Genomic DNA, 18107 nt, shown 5'->3' on the forward strand with positions numbered 1-18107 from the left:
AGGCACACCCACCCCGCCTAGAATGAGACCATAGCTGCCTATGGTCACTTTGGCTGCTGTGGGATCCCCAGTGTCTCTGTTATTGGGGCAGGAAGAATAAATTGTTATTACCCTGATTATGGGAACTGTGCTTGGAACTGTACGTGGCCTTTTGTTATGATGGAGGGATTCACCATCAACTAAGTAGCACTCGCTAGGCAAGGGTCATGGGTTCCAAAACTGTGTGAATGGAGAGAGGCTGGGGACAAGTACTAATACTTGGTGGCATGGGCCCCTTGGTGAGGGCCTTACATGCTAATTGCACTTTCTTCTCTCTCCACTGTGGAATATCAGAGCTAATTTTGATTTCATTAGAAGTCTAGTTATAGGCTGCTGAGCTCATTTTGGGCTGACAGTGCACCAGCACTGGGGCTCCCCTACTACAAGCTGAATTCACCTAAGAGCTGAAATCACTGAGTGTTGTGTTAAGTAGTGGGGGAGCCGGAAGGTATATTGTGGAGCAGTTGGCGGGCCGGCTGGAGTGCCTTGCGGACCGGCTGGTGGAGCAGTTTGTGGATGGCAGGAGCTGCTTGTGGGCTGTGGAGCCGAGCGAAGGAGTTCGTGGGGCGGCTGGCGGAGCGGAGCGCAGCCGAGCGAAGGAGTTCGTGGGGCGGCTGGCGGAGCTGTTCAGCTGTTCAGAGGGGTAGCCATATTAGTCTGAATCTGTAAAAGTGGCAGAGTGTCCTGTGGCACCTTATAGACTAACAGACGTATTGGAGAATAAGCTTTCGCAGGTGAATACCCACTTCATCGGATGCATGTTAGAAATGTAGAACCCTGTCCTGCAATCTTGCTTAATTTTAAGCACGAGTAATCTCACTCACCTCAAGCCCCAATCCTACAATCAAATACATGGAGGCAGACCCTTGCCTGTGTGGCCTCTCACTTACTTTAGTGCAGCTCCACATTGATGTGAGTTTTGCCTATCAGGGCCTTAATCTTTCTATATTTGTTATATGTTAGTTTTTCCCCTCGTGAACACACACTTCTGTTATTTTTACAAAAAAGATTAAACTGAAAATTGAGAGGGAGAGGGATAAAGGAAAACTGTCAGGGAAACTTAAAGGCATTAAAGAAGTTTGGCACAAAGATGTTTCATTATATAGTGATGCTGCCACCTTAAGGTTAAGAAAATAAATTTGCTTTTCAAACTTTGTAATACAAAGTTTCAAACATAGTTATACAGAGGCCCAACATTAATGTGTGGTGCTGAAATTAAATTTTAGCCATTTTTATACAGCCCCAGTTTCTCAAATATTGTTGATACTCTCACTAACACTCCTTTTATTTTCTGTTAGGTTCCTAGTATAATTTTATGTGCTTTGAAATGAATAATATATAACAGGAGACCATGAGATGTGCTGGACGCAGCCAGTGTGGGAAAGAGAAGTGTTAGTACAATGAGAAATAAAATAGAAATAATAAAAACAAGCCTTCCATCCAAGGATTTCAAATTTCTTTACAAATATTAATGAACACATGCTCAACCCCTGAAAACACTTACACACATGCTGTACTCACATGTCTAGTCCTGTGTGACTTCACATTCTATTGACTTCACTTCAGTTGAAATGGGTACCTAACTACCTTAAGCTCCTTTAAAAATTCTAGACTAAATTCCCTGGTCAAAGATGGGAGTTTTAGATAAAGGTCTCCTAAAGATCTTGGGATATTTATTTATTCATTCTATGCTCATTGAATGAATAAACTTCAGATGGCCAAATTGAGATCATAGGTCAAATGCAAGATCTTATTGCGAATATAGGGAAAATTACTTTCCAGTTACATATGGCACAACCTGCAAAGTCTAAGGGGCTGAAAGCATTTGTTCATCTGGAATTACAAGTTTATAATAAAATTATTTAAATTTACTCTGTAGAGGAAAAGACAAGCAAATCTTTCTGAGAGAGCTATGCTGTGCCATAAAAAAGCACTATGTACCTTATGGACTGAGACTTATCTGGAAGGATAAGTGCTATATGAGTTTAATCACATTAACCAATGGATTAAATGTCACACACTCAGAAGAGTAATTAGTATCTATAATCAAATATGGACTGAGAAAACTGCAGTCTGAAAAACTAGGGCCCTCATCCCTCAAGGAGCAACATGTAGGAGGACCTTTGCATCTGTGTGGAACTCACTGTGTGATCGAGGCTTAAGGCCAGAAGTTACTCTGAGGGAACATTGTTCCCACAGCTAACATTTTTATATCAACAAATTAGTTGAATTTCATATAGTGAGGTCACAAACAAAAGGGGACCCTTTTGGCAAAATTTTCCCATTTGAGCCTATATGAACTCAGGACCCATCTGAGAAACAGACCATGCGGTGAGGTGAAATTTCAAGATTAACCTAAGAAGGAGAAATAAACCCTTGGAGAAAGTGAAGTTCTGAGTTGTCAGCTAAGACTAAAGAACTGCCTTGGGGGTTGCCTATTACCAGGTTAATGATATGAATTCTGATGACCCAGGTGAATACGCTGCAGCTGACTCTTTTTGGCCTCTCACAGAATTGAAAAATGTACTCCCACATTCTCTTCAACCAGACCAAACCCTTGAGCAGGGGTCGGCAACCTTTCAGAAGTGGTGTGCCGAGTCTTCATTCATTCCCTCGGATTTAAGGTTCCGCATGCCAGAAATACATTTTAACGTTTTTAGAAGGTCTCTTTCTAGAAGTCTAAAATATATAAGCAAACTATTGTCATATGTAAAGTAAATAAGGTTTTTAAAATGTTTCAGAAGCTTCATTTAAAATTAAATTAAAATGCAGAGCCCCCCCCGGACCAGTGGCCAGGACCTGGGCAATGTGAGGGCCACTGATAATCAGCTCGCGTGCTGCCTTTGGCACATGTGCCATAGGTTGCCTACTCCTGCCCTAGAGATACATTTTCCATGTTTCTAATTAATTCACACTTCCATATGCCTAAAGTTTTAACTCATTGAATTCCTTTTGTTCTTAAATATCACAAGAACTGTTTTAAGATCCAATGAAATAAAAGACTCTAGTGCGGTGTTGGGCAGTTTGTGGCTGTGGGTCGCAGGCTGCCCACCAGTGCTTTAGCGCTTTGTGTTTTATATTCTGCAAGGACATGTATTTTCCCCTTTATATAGTCATCCAATCTACAGTATAGTGGTCTTAACATCTCTCTTGTATGGATCTTAGACAAGGACTCTTTATAGACAGCAGCACATTGAACAGCTTGAGCAATTTCATATACATTCCCTCCGCTCAATAACGAGGATTCACTGGCAGGACAGAGTGACCAATATTAAGGTCCTTCAGAGTAAGCACAACCAGCATTGAGGAAATGCTACTGAAAGTGCAACTTAGGTGGGCTGGACATGACATCAAAATGGAAGACCACAGCCTCCCAAAGAGGACTTATATGGGGAGCTGAGGTAGGGTAAAAGAAAAAAATATTATCCATACAAGCACTTCAAAGATAACTTGAAGAGCAGTCTTTGATGGGCTGTGTAAGGAGACTCGGCTGGGGCTCGTCCCTCTGCAGGGTGCTGGGGCACCACACCGCCTCGCTACACCCTCTCTGCTGGGTTGGGGAATACCCAGTCTATGGCCCAGACCTTCAGGCAGGGCCCCACAAGCAGTACAATATAAACCCAGGCCCTGCGTCAGAGTGGGGCAGCAAACAAACAAACAGTCAGAAGCTCAGGCCCTCAGGCAGGGACTGAGCAAATAGCTAAACAGCAAACCCCAGGCTCCTGGCTTTGAGCGACCAGGGAGAGAGGGAGACTGCCACCCGCGAGGTGGATGGTAGGGGGGATGCGGGCCCACCCACTCCACTGCATCCCAGCCCGGGGCCCTAGCAGCAGGCCTACAACTGTGTCAGTGGAGATCCTGGCCAAAACACACTGACATTGGCTCTGGCAGTGCTGCAGCCAGACTAGGGTCAGCTGCCCCCAGGCTACTTCCGGACACCCCCTCGTAGGGTACCTGGGTCAGGGCGGTGTCCTCAGAGGGTTCCAGTACCATGGGTTCCTCCAGGTAGTCTTGGCAGCTTCTCTGGGTAGCTGGCAATGGGTAGGCTTGGCAACTCCTCCGTGCACTAGTCATCATTAGGCATTGGCCCATCCGGCCAACCCTCAGCTCAGCCATGGATTGCCGGAGTCTCCCGAGCCAGGCCACAGGCGTCTGGCCTCTGCAGCAGCTGCAGCCCATATGAGCTCTGGGGTTGGGCTTTTATACTTCCTGTCCTGCGCCTTGACCTCTGGGGGGTGGGCGCAGGATCCACTGGCTCCACCCACTTTGGTGTCTGGGGAGGTTCTTCCCTCTGTGGGTGGTGCGGCACCACACTGCCTCACTACAGGCTGACATCAATCTCAAAAACTCAAGCAAATGGCTCAGAAGAGGACTCACTAGCAGCCTCTGACAAGATCAGCTACAACAGATTCAAATGGGATTGACGAAATTGTCTCCAGGTTGCACGTGAAAGGCGCCACAGAGCTGCATTGTCAAACATCACAGATTTGGACTTCTCATACCCTCAGTGCAGCTGACTGCATGCATCAGAGTTTGGACTTCAGAGTCATATGCATAGCCATAGATGAGAATTGGGACAATATCAACATCATCATCATCATCAGCGATGGACTACCAACAGTCATACAATACCTCATGCAACCTATGGATGTCAAGGAATATATATTTTTGATATTCAATTGTTCCAGTATTGCAGTGTGATGAATCTGTTCTTGATAAGGTTTCACTATGGACTTGTGTATACAGGAGAGTTATATTGATATAAGGTAAGATATTAATTTAAATTGGTATATGTTGTACAGCACTGGAAACAGTTCAATCTAACCTGGAAAATGCCACTCCTATTCTGGAACAAGAGTGTCCGCATAGGGATTTATACCAGTTTAACTATAGTGGCTTGACTGTACTAGTGAAATTACACTGGTAGAGCTTCCAGTGTAGACAAACCCTGACATGAGCAGCAATTGTATGATGAAGTTTGTAGTGAAACAGGCACTGTGCGTAAAATCCTGGATCCCCAAGGTCAATAGTGTTTTGCCATTAACTGCAATGAAAACAGGATTTCAGACTGTGTTTTTGGTAAGCAACTTTGGGAGGAAGGACGGTATTGTGGTTAAGCCACAAGACTGGAACAGCTGAACTCTCTCGACACTTGTCACATTTCTTGTGTGACCTTGAGCAAACTACTTTACTTCTCTTTACTCAGTTTCCACATCTGGGATAATAATACTTTCCTACTTCACAGGGTTGCTGAAACCTAGGTATATTAATGTTTCTGAAGCATGTTGAAATCCTTTGATGGAGAGTGCTATAATGTATTCTAAGGTAATATTATGTACTCCCATGAAAGGATTATCTCTTCCTCTCCCACTCCGATATCTAAGGCCTCAGTCCTTTTCCTGAACACTATAGTTTCCTCAAACTTTGTAGTCCACACAGTCCAAAATATCTAGGAATTACAAGCTTATTATATTGTTGAAATTCAGTTTTTAAAGTCAGCATGTTAGTAAGGGCTTACAAAAACCAAACCAAAACTATGATTTAGCGCTAATGTACAAAGTTCTTCTCACTCACTGGTTTAGACCAGGTAACATTTTTTTACTGGCAAATAAAATACAATTAGTCTTTTTCATTGTTCTCAATCATTGTGGTGATGGACAAGCTAGGGTTGTGTCTGGGCTGGCAAATTTTCAGCAGTAACTTTTATTATACCTTTACAATATATCCTTTTGCACATATTTCAAAAGGTTTTTGCTTAATTTTAAAATGCAAAGGAATCAAAATTTTTATTCTTTTTCCTGTGCATGGCATTGCAATAGTCTTCAATTAAAAACAACAAAATGTTTTCTGAAAAAGGAAAAGGAGTACTTAGTGGCACCGTAGAGACTAACCAATTTATTTGAGCATAAGCTTTCGTGAGCTACAGCTCACTTCATCGGATGCATGCATGCTCATGCATGCTTATGCTCAAATAAATTGGTTAGTCTCTAAGGTGCCACTAGTACTCCTTTTCTTTTTGCGAATACAGACTAACACGGCTGCTACTCTGAAACCTGGCAAAATGTTTTCTGGTCATTCAGACCTCTTCATTTGGGCCTTGTTCCTGCAAACATTCCTTCACATGCATAACATTTAGAGCTACGAGGAGGACAGAAATTCCATTTCACAAAGGGTTTTACATAGGGCTGTCAAGTGATTAAAAATATTAATCGTCATTAATCGCACGATTAAAATAGTTAATCACAATTAATTGCACTGTTAAACAGTAATACAATACCATTTATTTAAATATTTTTGGATATTTTCTACATTTTCAAATATATTGATTTCAATTACAACACAGAATACAAAGTGCACAGTGCTCACTTTATATTTATTTTTTATTACAAATCTTTACACTGTAAAAAACAAAATAGTATATTTCAATTCACCTAATACATGTACTGTAGTGCAGTCTGTTCAGAATGAAAGTATACAAATTTAGACTTATGTACAAGAATAACTCCATTCAAAAATAAAACAATGTGAAGCTTTAGAACCTACAGTCCACTCAGTCCTACTTCAGCCAATCGCTCAGACAAACAAGTTTGGTTACAATCTGCAGGAGATAATGCTGTCCACGTCTTGTTTACAATGTCCCCTGAAAGTGAGAATAGGCTTTCGCATAGCACTGTTGTAGCCAGCATAGCAAGACAGTTATGTGCCAGACGCGTTAAAGATTCATATGTCCCTCCATGCTTCAACCACCATTCCAGAATATTGCCATCAGCGCCTCCACTTCTAGATATTAACATGTGCTTAATAACTATACACTTCATACTTAAATATCTGAGCCATCTTATCCAGGGCTACACATTTTATACACATTGATTCAGGGAATTACATTTTCTGGCATATTCTGAACAGTGCTCAGCACAGATGGTGCCCCATGAATAATACAAATGATGACAATAATCGTTGACTTTATGGACTCTGTGGATGCAATTTCTGTTCTTTGTTCTGGAATTGGCCTACATACAGATGAAACCCTAAGAATTTGAGGCATAAACACATCTCAGATGGATAAGACACTGTCTCATTCCTTCCTTTTCTCAAGCTCTGAACAAAAAATGACAAAACAAAATGATTTTCAGTTAAAATGTAAAATTGCACAGCAGCTCGAAAACCCAGCATGGGGCAGAACCAGCCACCCCTTGGGAGTTAAGTAATCTCCTCTCATCTGATTCTCCTTCTCCATCCTTCATAACCTTTGTGCTGTTTTTCATGCTGTCAACCATGACATCCGTCCCAATCTCCTGAGACTATGTTGGAGTCTTAGAGAACTGGCTGCCTTTCTTTTACGCCCCTCTATCAGTGCTTCCTTTTTTTGCAGCATGCAGCAGGCTGGTCTGCTGGATAGGGAGCTGGCCCTGGGTTCTACTCCCCCCCATGGACTTCCTATATGACTTCAGGCCAGTGCTTTAACGACTGAGTTTCAAAACCTTTTAGGCACCTAGGCATCTAGTGGGGTTTACAAAGCACCTAAACTTGTAGGCACTTGAAAATTCCACTAGGTGCCTAAATACCTTTGAAAATCTGGCCTTTAGCCTGTGTCCCCCTCAGTGCCCCATCTGTACAATGGGGATAACAGCCCTGCTCTATCTCACTGAGGGGCTGTGAGGAGAAACAGGTTAGACCTTGTGAGGCACTCAAATACTACGATAATGGGGCCACTGCTATCCCTTCCCCTGGTTTTGGGCCCTTCTTTTCACTTATGCCCCTTTTCTGAATCTCCCCCTTTTCTGAATATAACCTTGGCTCAGAGGGGTTGGCTGTATTTTTTCTGAGTCCCCTGTGTTCACTCTAAACCAGTGGTTTTCAAACTGTGGGTCGTGACTCAGTACTGGGTCACGGCAGCTCTGGTCAGCACCACTGACTGGGCCCTTAAAAGTCCCATTGGCAGTGCTGCCCAGCTAAGGCAGTCTAATTCTTTCCTGTTCTGACACCATGCTGAGCCCCTAGCTGAGGGGGCCACAGGGCTCCTGGTGCTGCCCCCACCCTGAGCACCGGCTCTGCACTCCCATTGGCCAGGAACCGGCCAATGGGAGCTGGGGGGGGCGAAGTGGTGCCCAAGAGGCGTGCGGAGCCTCTTGCGTACCTCTACCTAGGAGCCGGACCTGCTGCTGGCTGCTCCAGGGCACAGCGCGGTCTGTGGTGCCAGGACAGGCAGGAAGCCTGCCATAGCACCCCCACAACGCTTCCTCAGCTCTCGTCCCCTAATGCACCTATTCTACTTGCACTACATTGATGACATCTTCATCATCTGGATCCATGGAAAAGAAGCCCTTGAGGAATTCCACCATGATTTCAACAATTTCCATCCCACTGTCAACCTCAGCCTGGATCAGTCCACACAAGAGATCCACTTCCTGGACACAACGGTGCTAATAAGCGATGGTCACATAAACACCACGCTATACCGGAAACCTACTGACTGCTATTCTTACCTACATGCCTCCAACTTTCACCCAGACCACACCACGCGATCCATCGTCTACAGCCAAGCTCTACGATACAACCGCATTTGCTCTAACCTCTCAGACAGAGACAAACACCTACAAGATCTCTATCAAGCATTCTTACAACTACAATACCCACCTGCTGAAGTGAAGAAACAAATTGACAGAGCCAGAAGAGTACTCAGAAGTCACCTACTACAGGACAGGCCCAACAAAGAAAATAACAGAACGCCACTAGCCATCACCTTCAGCCCCCAACTAAAACCTCTCCAACGCATCATCAAGGATCTACAACCTATCCTGAAGGACGACCCATCACTCTCACAAATCTTGGGAGACAGGCCAGTCCTTGCTTACAGACAGCCCCACAACCTGAAGCAAATACTCACCAGCAACCACACACCAGTCAACAGAACCACTAACCCAGGAACCTATCCTTGCAACAAAGCCCTTTGCCAACTGTGTCCACATATCTATTCAGGGGACACCATCATAGGGCTTAATCACATCAGCCACACTATCAGAGGCTCGTTCACCTGCACATCTACCAACGTGATATATGCCATCATGTGCCAGCAATGCCCCTCTGCCATGTACATTGGTCAAACTGGACAGTCTCTACAAAAAAGAATAAGTGGACACAAATCAGATGTTAAGAATTATAACATTCATAAACCAGTCGGAGAACACTTCAATCTCTCTGGTCACTCGATTACAGACCTAAAGATCGCAATATTACAACAAAAAGACTTCAAAAACAGACTCCAACGAGAGACTGCTGAATTGGAATTAATTTGCAAAGTGGATACAATTAACTTAGGGTTGAATAGAGACTGGGAGTGGGTGGGTCATTACACAAAGTAAAACTATTTCCCCATGTTTATTGCCACCCTCCCCCCCACTGTTCCTCAGACGTTCTTGTTAACTGCTGGAAATGGCCCACCTTGATTATCACTTCAAAAGGTTCCCCCCCCACTGGGAGAGCTCTAAAAAACCCACCTCCACGTGGGGTGTAGCTACCAGCGCTGCGTTGGGGCACTGTCTACACTGCCACTTTACAGTGCTGAAACTTGCAGCACTCAGGAGGGTGTTTTTTCACATCTCTGAGACAGTTGCAGTGCTGTAAAGTACCAGTGTAGACAAGACCTAATGCTGTGCTGTAGTTAAGAGCTCCACTTGGGAACTTGCACACCTCCTGTATGAAACTCGGGGGGGGGGGGAAGACCTCCCACCTGCCCCCCCTAAATGGCTAATCCATCCTATATATAATTTAACACCCAATTTTTTTTTTTAAAGCTAACATTTATCTTGCTTGGCAACTAAGGTACTTTCCTTTGGTTTTAGGAAGATTGATCTTCCATGCTTCGTTATTGTATAAAGTTCTTGTATATACCCTCCAGGAAGTATGATGTTGGAGCATGTGAGTCTTTCTTATGATAGTCTTTCTCGTGATGAGTGGCACTTGGCTGTTTGGGTGGTGCGGTGTTTTGAGGGACTGTTCTGGTATCAGTTGCTTGTCAGCCCTCAGGGGTGGCCAAATTTATTAACCCTTAGAGCCACATATGATAATCTTCAGAAGTTCAAGAGTCAGACACACCTGCCAGGGCTTGGGGCTTCAGCTCAGCGGGAGGCACCTGATGGGGCTTGAGAGCCCTGAGCCCCCCCCTCAAGTCTTATAGATGGAGAGTGGGGGGAAAGGGAGTGGTGGGCTCTGCAAGCCACATTTTAACTGTAAAAGAGCTGCATGCAGCTTGCAAGATGCAGTTTGGTCACCCCTACTATATACATTCAGTGTCCTGCTGATCAAGTCTCAGTGGCGTATTTCACCATCCTCTACCTTTGCGTTTTTGTCTTGTGTTCCTAGGGGAAAGTGCATTTGAAGTTTTGGTGAAATATAACTTCGCCGTGAATGAGCATTCATGAAATGAAGATGTATCTGTTCAATACATGTAGCTTAATTCAAATTGCAAGATCTGTCCTGAGGAAATAGTTTAATCCAAATTTAAAAAACACAAGGTTTAAAAAAATTAATAAAGCTTGGGCTCATTTTATTTGCTTTCTGGTTTCTGAGTGTTTGAGGTTGCATTTAGATGACACTTTTCAAGCATTTGCAACAGTCAGAGCTAGAAGCTTGCTTTAAAAAAAAAAAGACAGCCGAGAGTGTCATCTAATCCCATAACTCCAGCAGCTGGGGGTTTAAGAAAAAACACAGAATATTACAAGACTCATGATAAAATAACAGGCGTTAGCAACAAGAATCATAGTCAGTCTTTGTTCGGGATCTGCACAGTTTGGGGTGAGGAGTGTCTCCGAATTCCTGGGGGCACTGGGACCATCACCAGTGTTGGCAGAGAGGAGTAAACTCTCCTGCACAGTGCAGGGGGAGGAAGGGCCGGCCCAACAGCATTCCTTACCTTATGGTAAGCAGTCTCTAGTGTCTCACTAGGGCCTGGACCCTTACACCCCTTCCTAACAGCCCCCATCAGCCATCGCCCCCTCAAGCTGCGTGGCTTAACAACCATGTAAAAGAAGCAGTGAGAGATAAAAAGGCATCTTTTAAAAAGTGGAAGTCAAATCCTAGTGAGGTAAACAGAAATGAGCATAAACACCACCAAGACTGTGAAGAACTTCAAAAAGATCTCACAAAACTAAGTGATTGGACAACAAAATGGCAAATGAAATTTAATATGGATAAATGTAAAGATATACACACTGGAAAAAATAACCCCAACTATACATACAATATGATGGGGGCTAATTTAGCTACAACTAATCAGGAGAAAGAGCTTGGAGTCATTGTGGATAGTTCTCTGAAGACGTCAACGCAGTGTGCTGCGGCAGTCAAAAAAGCAAACGGGATGTTAGGAATCATTTAAAAAGGGATAGAGAATAAGTCTGAGAATATCTTATTGCCCTTATATAAATTCATGGTACGCCCCCCATCTTGAATACTGCATATAGATGTGGTCTCCTCATCTGAAAAGAGATATACTGGCATTAGAAAAGCTTCAAAAAGAGCTACTAAAATTATTAAGTGTTTGGAACGGGTCCCATATGAGGAGAGATCAAAGAGGCTAGGACTTCTCAGCTTGGAAAAGAGGAGACTAAGGGAGAATATGATAGAGGTATAGAACATCATGAGTAGTGAGGAGGAAGTAAATAAGGAAAAGTTATTTACTTGTTCCCATAAGAACTAGGGGCCACCAAATGAAATTAATGGGCAGCAGATTTAAAAACAAATAAAAGGAAGTTCTTCACTCAGCGCACAGTCAACCTGTGGAACTCCTTGCCTGCGGAGGTTGTGGAGGCTAGGACTATAACAGGGTTTTAAAGAGAACTAGATAAATTTATGGAGGTTAAGTCCATTAATGGCTATTAACCAGGATGGGTAAGGAATGGTGTCCCTAGCCTCTGTTTGTCAGAGGGCGGAGATGGACGGCAGGAGAGAGATCACTTGATCATTTTGACAGGTTTCAGAGTAACAGCCGTCTTAGTCTGTATTCGCAAAAAGAAAAGGAGTACTTGTGGCACCTTAGAGACTAACCAATTTATTTGAGCATGAGCTTTCCTGAGCTACAGCTCACTTCATCGGATGCATACCGTGGAAACTGCAGAAGATATTATTATTATCATCATTACCTGTTAGGTTCCCTCCCTCCGGGGCACCTGGCACTGGCCACTGTCAGAAGAGGGGATACTGGGCTGGATGGACCTTTGGCCTGACCCAGTATGGCCAGTCTTCTGAGCTTACCCGTCTGAGCGGCCGGCGGTCAGGGCCAGGGGCAGGTGAGCGCCACAGAGAAGACGAAGGGGGGGGGGAAAGGCACAGCCAGCCCTGGGGCGGCCTGGCGGCAGCAGCGAGTGAGAGCAGCTGCCGCAGGAAGCGGCCGCCGCAGCGCCACTTTCCTTTCCCCCCGCGAGCGCCCGGAGCCGCCGCCGCCGCCTGCGCAGCCATGACCCGGCCCTTCTCCCTGGCCGAGTGTGACGCGCTCGGCTTCGATCTGGACCACACGCTGTGTCGCTACAACCTCCCCGAGAGCGCCCGGGTGAGTGGCGGGGGCCGGGCTCCAGCCCAGCGGCTTCCTCGCCTGCCAGACGTCGCTGGTCTGGCGGCTGCAAGCCCCGCGCCCGGGGAAGCCCTGGCGACTCTGCCAGGCCAACCCGGGCACTGCAGCGCTAGGCAGAGCCGTGGCCCGGCTCTCAGGAGCGCTCCGGGTTCGTGGCGGGGCTCTGACTTCCTCAGCGGGGTGTTACCACGTCCCTCGCTGTGCTGCCGCGGCCGCCTGCTGCCCGCGCAAGCGGGAGCTGGTGGGTTTGGCTTCCCCCGGGAGCCCAGCCCCGCGTCCGCTGCAGCGGCGCGTTCAAAGAGGCGGGGGTTGCTACTACGTCTCCCACTCCTCCTCCCGCCTCTGAGCAACGCCCGGGGGAGAGAAGCGAGGCCCTGCCCATTCATTCTTGTGTAGGACTCTGAGCTGCCACCTTCAGCCCAGAGGTGGCTCCAGTCCAGAGCTACTTTCGTGCAGGGGGTTCAGGAGGCCGTAGACATCCGCTGTTAAATAGCCCTGCATTTTAAATTGTGACCAGCTAGGCAAAATTATACCATGATTTACCAGTACTTGAAGGAAGCAGGGGGCATTTTATCCCTGATAGGTTCTGAAAGCATAATAGTGACCCATCCATAGGCGGGATGTACTTTGCAATCTTGTTTAGATTAAGAGTAGCAGCCCTGTTAGTCTGTATCTGCAAAAAGAAAAGGAGGACTTGTGGCACCTTAGAGTCTAACAAATTTATTTGAACGAAAGCTTATGCTCAAATAAATTTGTTAGACTCTAAGGTGCCAAAAGTACTCCTTTTCTTTTTGTTTAGATTAAATTTGCTATATGTCGGTGTGCTATTATTTATATCATCTTGGAAGCTTAAAACAAAACAACCAATTTTGGGCCCTGCCCTGTTCTAATTCAGTGGAAATTTTTACCCAAGCAAAGTGAATGGAAACCTGGTCTACATTCAAAAGTTAGGTTGACCTGGCTGTGTTGTTCAGGGGAGTGAAAAATCCACACCCCAAGCAATGTAGTTATTTCAACTTAACCCCTGGTGTAGACAGTGCTAGGGTGACAGAAGAATTCTTACCATCTCTATTGAAGATGGATTAACTACAGAACAGGAGAACCCCTCCCTCAGTAGAAAAGGAGTACTTGGGGCACCTTAGAGACTTGGTTAGTCTCTAAGGTGCCCCAAGTCCTCCTTTTCTTTTTGCGAATACAGACTAGCATGGCTGCTACTCTGAAACCTCCCATCAGTGTAAGTAGTGTCTACTTTGAAGTGCTAAAGCTGCACCAGTTCAAGTGTAGACAAGCCCTCAGACAAAGGTTGGCTTTTTTTTTGCCCTTATAGCTATAACGCTCTGAGGGCCTGATTTTTATAGGTGTTGAATGCAGTGTCTGCTCCTACTAAAGGAAGTGAGAGTTTAAGAGCTTAGTATCTTTGAAATTCAGACCTTTCATATTTTTTGATGACTTATCTGCTTATATACTGGTGAATTCTTAGGCGCTTAGCATATGAGCATGAGGCATCTTTCTGATTTTTAGCTTCAGAATCCGTTGTGCTTGCTTACTGGAAGGGGTAGGTGGAAGGAATTATTTATTTTCATCTCTGTTTCACATTGCCTCAATTAACGCAATTTTTTTGAGGGTGAATTATATGTGCTGGAAACACTCATTGTAAAATTTAGGCCTGGCCTACACTACAGAGTTAGGTTGATGTAGGGCAGCTTATGTCAATCTAATAATGTCAGTGTACACACTACAGCTTTGCTCCCATTGATGTAAGTGCCCTATTACGCTGACATAATAATTCCACCTCCATGAGAGGCGTAGGGCTTGTGTGAGTGTAGATAGGCTGATGCAGTGTCGAAACAGACATTGCAGGTTACTTATATCACCTGTTGGCTGTCATTCTTGTCAATTTCCTGGCTCCATGCTAGAGCCAGGAAATTGACAGGAAAGCCGGTCACAGATCAGGTTGTCATGTCAGGGCATGTGGAGGCTTCAGCTACAGCCCTGCTGCCCCCTGGCTTTCAGATCCCCGCTCCCAGCCAGGCTCCTGCTTGGGCCCCTAGCTCAGAGCCAGGCTGCCACTGTGGTCCTGGCTTCCCACTTGGAGCAGGACTGCTGCCCAGACTCCCTACATCTGGGCTCTTTACTCCCCGCAAGGAGCCCAGGTGTCTTCCATGCTCTGGCATGGAACCAAGAACCAGGGGGGCAGCCTGGCTTCTGGCAGGGAGCTGTGCATGGAGCTGAGAGCTCAGACTCTCAGACCTTACACTGTCCCCCTTAAATCAGTGGAAGTGTTCCTTATGAGGATGCACAGCACTGACAGAAGGCTAGTGTGGACATGAGCCACTGCAATAATTACTGTGATGGCTGTAAGTCGACCTAACATAGTTCGACTTCAGTTTGCAGTATAAACATTCTCCTAGTGTAGGATGCAAAAAGAAAAGGAGTACTTGTGGCACCTTATAGACTAACAAGACTAACAAATTATTTAAGGTGCCGCAAGTACTCCTTTTCTTTTTGCCAATACAGACTAACACGGCTACTACTCTGAAACCTGTCATTAGTGTAGGATGGTCACCTCTTGGCTTCTAATATATGCCCACCCAGGTATCCTGGATGCTTTCCCCATGTTTTTCACCAATTCTTGTTTCTTCACTAAATACCAGGTGGTTGCAAGTTTACACTCTAGATGTGTTGCAAAGCTTGCATACGCCCTGTCCCCTTTTCTTTTCTTCCTTCCTTCCATCTATAATGTCTACATTGGTTCCTATTTCATCCACAAAATGTTGCAGGATAATTTTCAGTAATTAATATTTGTGATGACTCTGGCTGTTACTGGTATGTCAGCTATGATAGGTACAGTTCATTATGCTCCCATGATGAATAGCCATTTTTGGATTTTGGACCTGAAATTTGCAATGAAATATCAAAGTTTTCCATGGAGCAAAGACACTTTTTGCGAAAAAATTAATTTAATTGAAAACCCAATGTCTTTCGAAAAACAGTTTAGATGGCAACTTTTCAACAGCCCTACTTCCACTCTCAACAAGATTAGTCTGAACTAAATCTTTTCTGGCTCTAGGGAATGACTAGTTGACAGTTTTTTTTCATGTTACATATAACACAGATGTAGCATACAGCTTTCACTAACTGTTCTTTACAGAGATTCAACTCTGCAGTGTTTTGACTTTAATATACTTTTGCCAGACTAAAACTGTAAATACTTGCTGTGGAAGATCTATGGTTAGAATTTAATCTCTTGTACTTAGTAGAGCTTGATATAAAGCTTATTTACTTATTTCTGGAAATGTCACCGAAATGCAGAAATAATAATGAACAGTATTTTAAATGTTGCTGTGACTCATAATCACAATGATTTAGAAATTAATTAAAATTAACACTCAATGTGTACAGGGATAAGTTGTGCTCTTCTTATGTTAACTGCCCATTTTACTTATTGAGATACTTGTGTGGGTAGGGACAGTTTCTCTTACTTGATATAATAACGTTTTTTTTCTCTCATTATTTTTCTCATTTGTAGCTTATATATGATAGTTTTGCCCGCTACCTGGTAACCGAGAAGGGTTATGATAAAGAATTGCTGACTGTAACTCCAGAAAGCTGGGACTTTTGGTAAGTATTTTTAAAAATGTCTTACTTTCTTGAGGCCTCAGTTTTTATGGGGCTGAGAAAATAACTTGTCTTATTCCTAAATCATAGTTTAAAAAGTCAAATTATATTGAAACAACAGCCTTCCAAAATAATAAATAGTAGCGCTGGTTGAAATTTGCTTAATTTCAGGCTTTCAAAAAAGAAATAGTCAAAAAATTTTTTTTTTAATTAGAATTCTCTACTCTTGAAAATGTTGAGATTCTTCAACCAACTCTAAAAAATATCTAGCCCAGTGGTTCCCAAACTTGTTCTGCCGATTGTGCAGGGGAAGCCCCTGGTGGGACGGGACGGTTTGTTTACCTGCTGCGTCAGCAGGTTCGGCCGATAGCGGCTCCCGGTGGCCGCAGGTCGCTGCTCCAGGCCAATGGGAGCTGCTGGAAGCGGCGCGGGCCGAGGGATGTGCTGGCCGCCACTTCCAGCAGCTCCCATTGGCCACTGGGAGCCGCGATCGGCTGAACCTGCGGACGGAGCAGGTAAACAAACCGGCTCAGCACACCAGGGGCTTTCCCTGCACAAGCGGCGGAACAAGTTTGGGAACCACTGCCCTAGCCCTTACATATAGATTTGCATTCATAGATCCCAAAGTATTTTACAAAGGTTGGTAAATATCATTATCCTCATTTTATGGTGGGCGGGGGGAACTGAACTGCACAGAGGTTAAGTGACTTTCTCAGTGTCTTGCAGCAAGTAAATTGGCGTCCTAGAACCCTGCACATGAGTTGTTTTGTCAATGTCATCACATGTGCATGTCATAAATTCCTTCCACTCTAATATTTTTCATTAGTGAACAGGCAAGATATTGACTTCTACAAAAACATTGGTCTCTGGGCACTAGATTTGCCATTTAAAACCCATTCCAGTTCCAAAGATAGATGAAGTGTAATACGGATGCACATGTTCGTGAATCAAAACAATAGCTAATACAGTAGTTTTCATTTGAGGCCTAAAAGCCTTGATAGTGTTTTCAATGTGATTTTTAAAAATATAATCCTATTCCAGCTAAAATTCTGTTTGGTTTATTCATCTACAATATTAGCATTTGGAGTGAGAATCTATATCTGGAGTAGGTTTTTTTTCCCAGAAGTTGAGTAGAGGTCTCAATTTGACAGTTTGGCAACTTTTTAGATAAAAGCAAGTCCCAAGTTACTTTCATATACTGAAACATAGCAGTATGAATATACCAACAATGTGGATAAGAGAGGGCTGGGTGTGTTGGGCTCCCTATACACTGCTTGAAGAGTATATGTTGAAATTATATTAATACCAGACTGGTACTTCTCATGCCTTACAGGTCATCTGAAGCATAAAGATATCTGGTAGAACCATATGCCTAGGTCTCTGTTATGTAATCTGATCTGTGCTGGCTGACCCCTGAACCTTCATGGAGCCCCACTGAGGTCAATGGAGTTTTTTGTAGACACAGGGGTTGACCTCATGTATAGCCATCAGGACTGGGTCGTGTGTGTTTGCGTGTGTTACCTACGCATAGTGCTAACATACATTACATATTCAAGGCTCTGAACTCATTGCCTCCCTCACCTGGATCATTCTATCATCACTCTGGGTATCTGATAATAAAGTTGAAAATGTGACTATGTTTGGTTTAAAAAAAAATAATATGAGCCCATTTTGTTTGCTAAGCTCTAAAAATTCCAAGGTTCATGCTGTGTGACTGCAGTTAACTGTCCCTTCTCACTGGAATCATGGGTGGTGTTTTCCATTCCTTGCTTCTTTGAACAATGTAAATCGTTACTCAGTTTCTTGTCCTAATTATGTGAACCTCTATCCAAATGTGTCTGAAACGTTTCAGATAAAAGAGGTTGCACTGTAGTTTCACCTTTAT

At 44.2% G+C, this 18107-nt stretch overlaps 1 protein-coding gene across 4 annotated transcripts in view; it reads left to right on the forward strand.

Annotated features, from left to right (window-relative positions):
• The first annotated feature begins 12342 nt into the window (after positions 1–12342).
• NT5DC1 (5'-nucleotidase domain containing 1) overlaps positions 12343–18107 on the forward strand; it is a 245993-nt gene continuing 240228 nt past the window's right edge. For 2 of the 4 annotated variants that reach the window (XM_048844736.2, XM_048844734.2), the window contains exons 1-2: positions 12344–12583; positions 16134–16225. In XM_048844736.2, coding sequence (XP_048700693.1) covers positions 12491–12583; positions 16134–16225 — 185 coding nt within the window. In that variant the 5' untranslated portion in view covers positions 12344–12490. Of the gene's footprint in view, positions 12584–16133; positions 16226–18107 lie in introns of all 4 variants that reach the window. The other 2 variants (XM_075126651.1, XM_048844737.2) reach the window with 2 other exon arrangements.

This window comes from Caretta caretta, chromosome 3 (genome assembly GCF_965140235.1).
Source record: "Caretta caretta isolate rCarCar2 chromosome 3, rCarCar1.hap1, whole genome shotgun sequence".
Classification (NCBI taxonomy): domain Eukaryota; kingdom Metazoa; phylum Chordata; order Testudines; family Cheloniidae; genus Caretta; species Caretta caretta.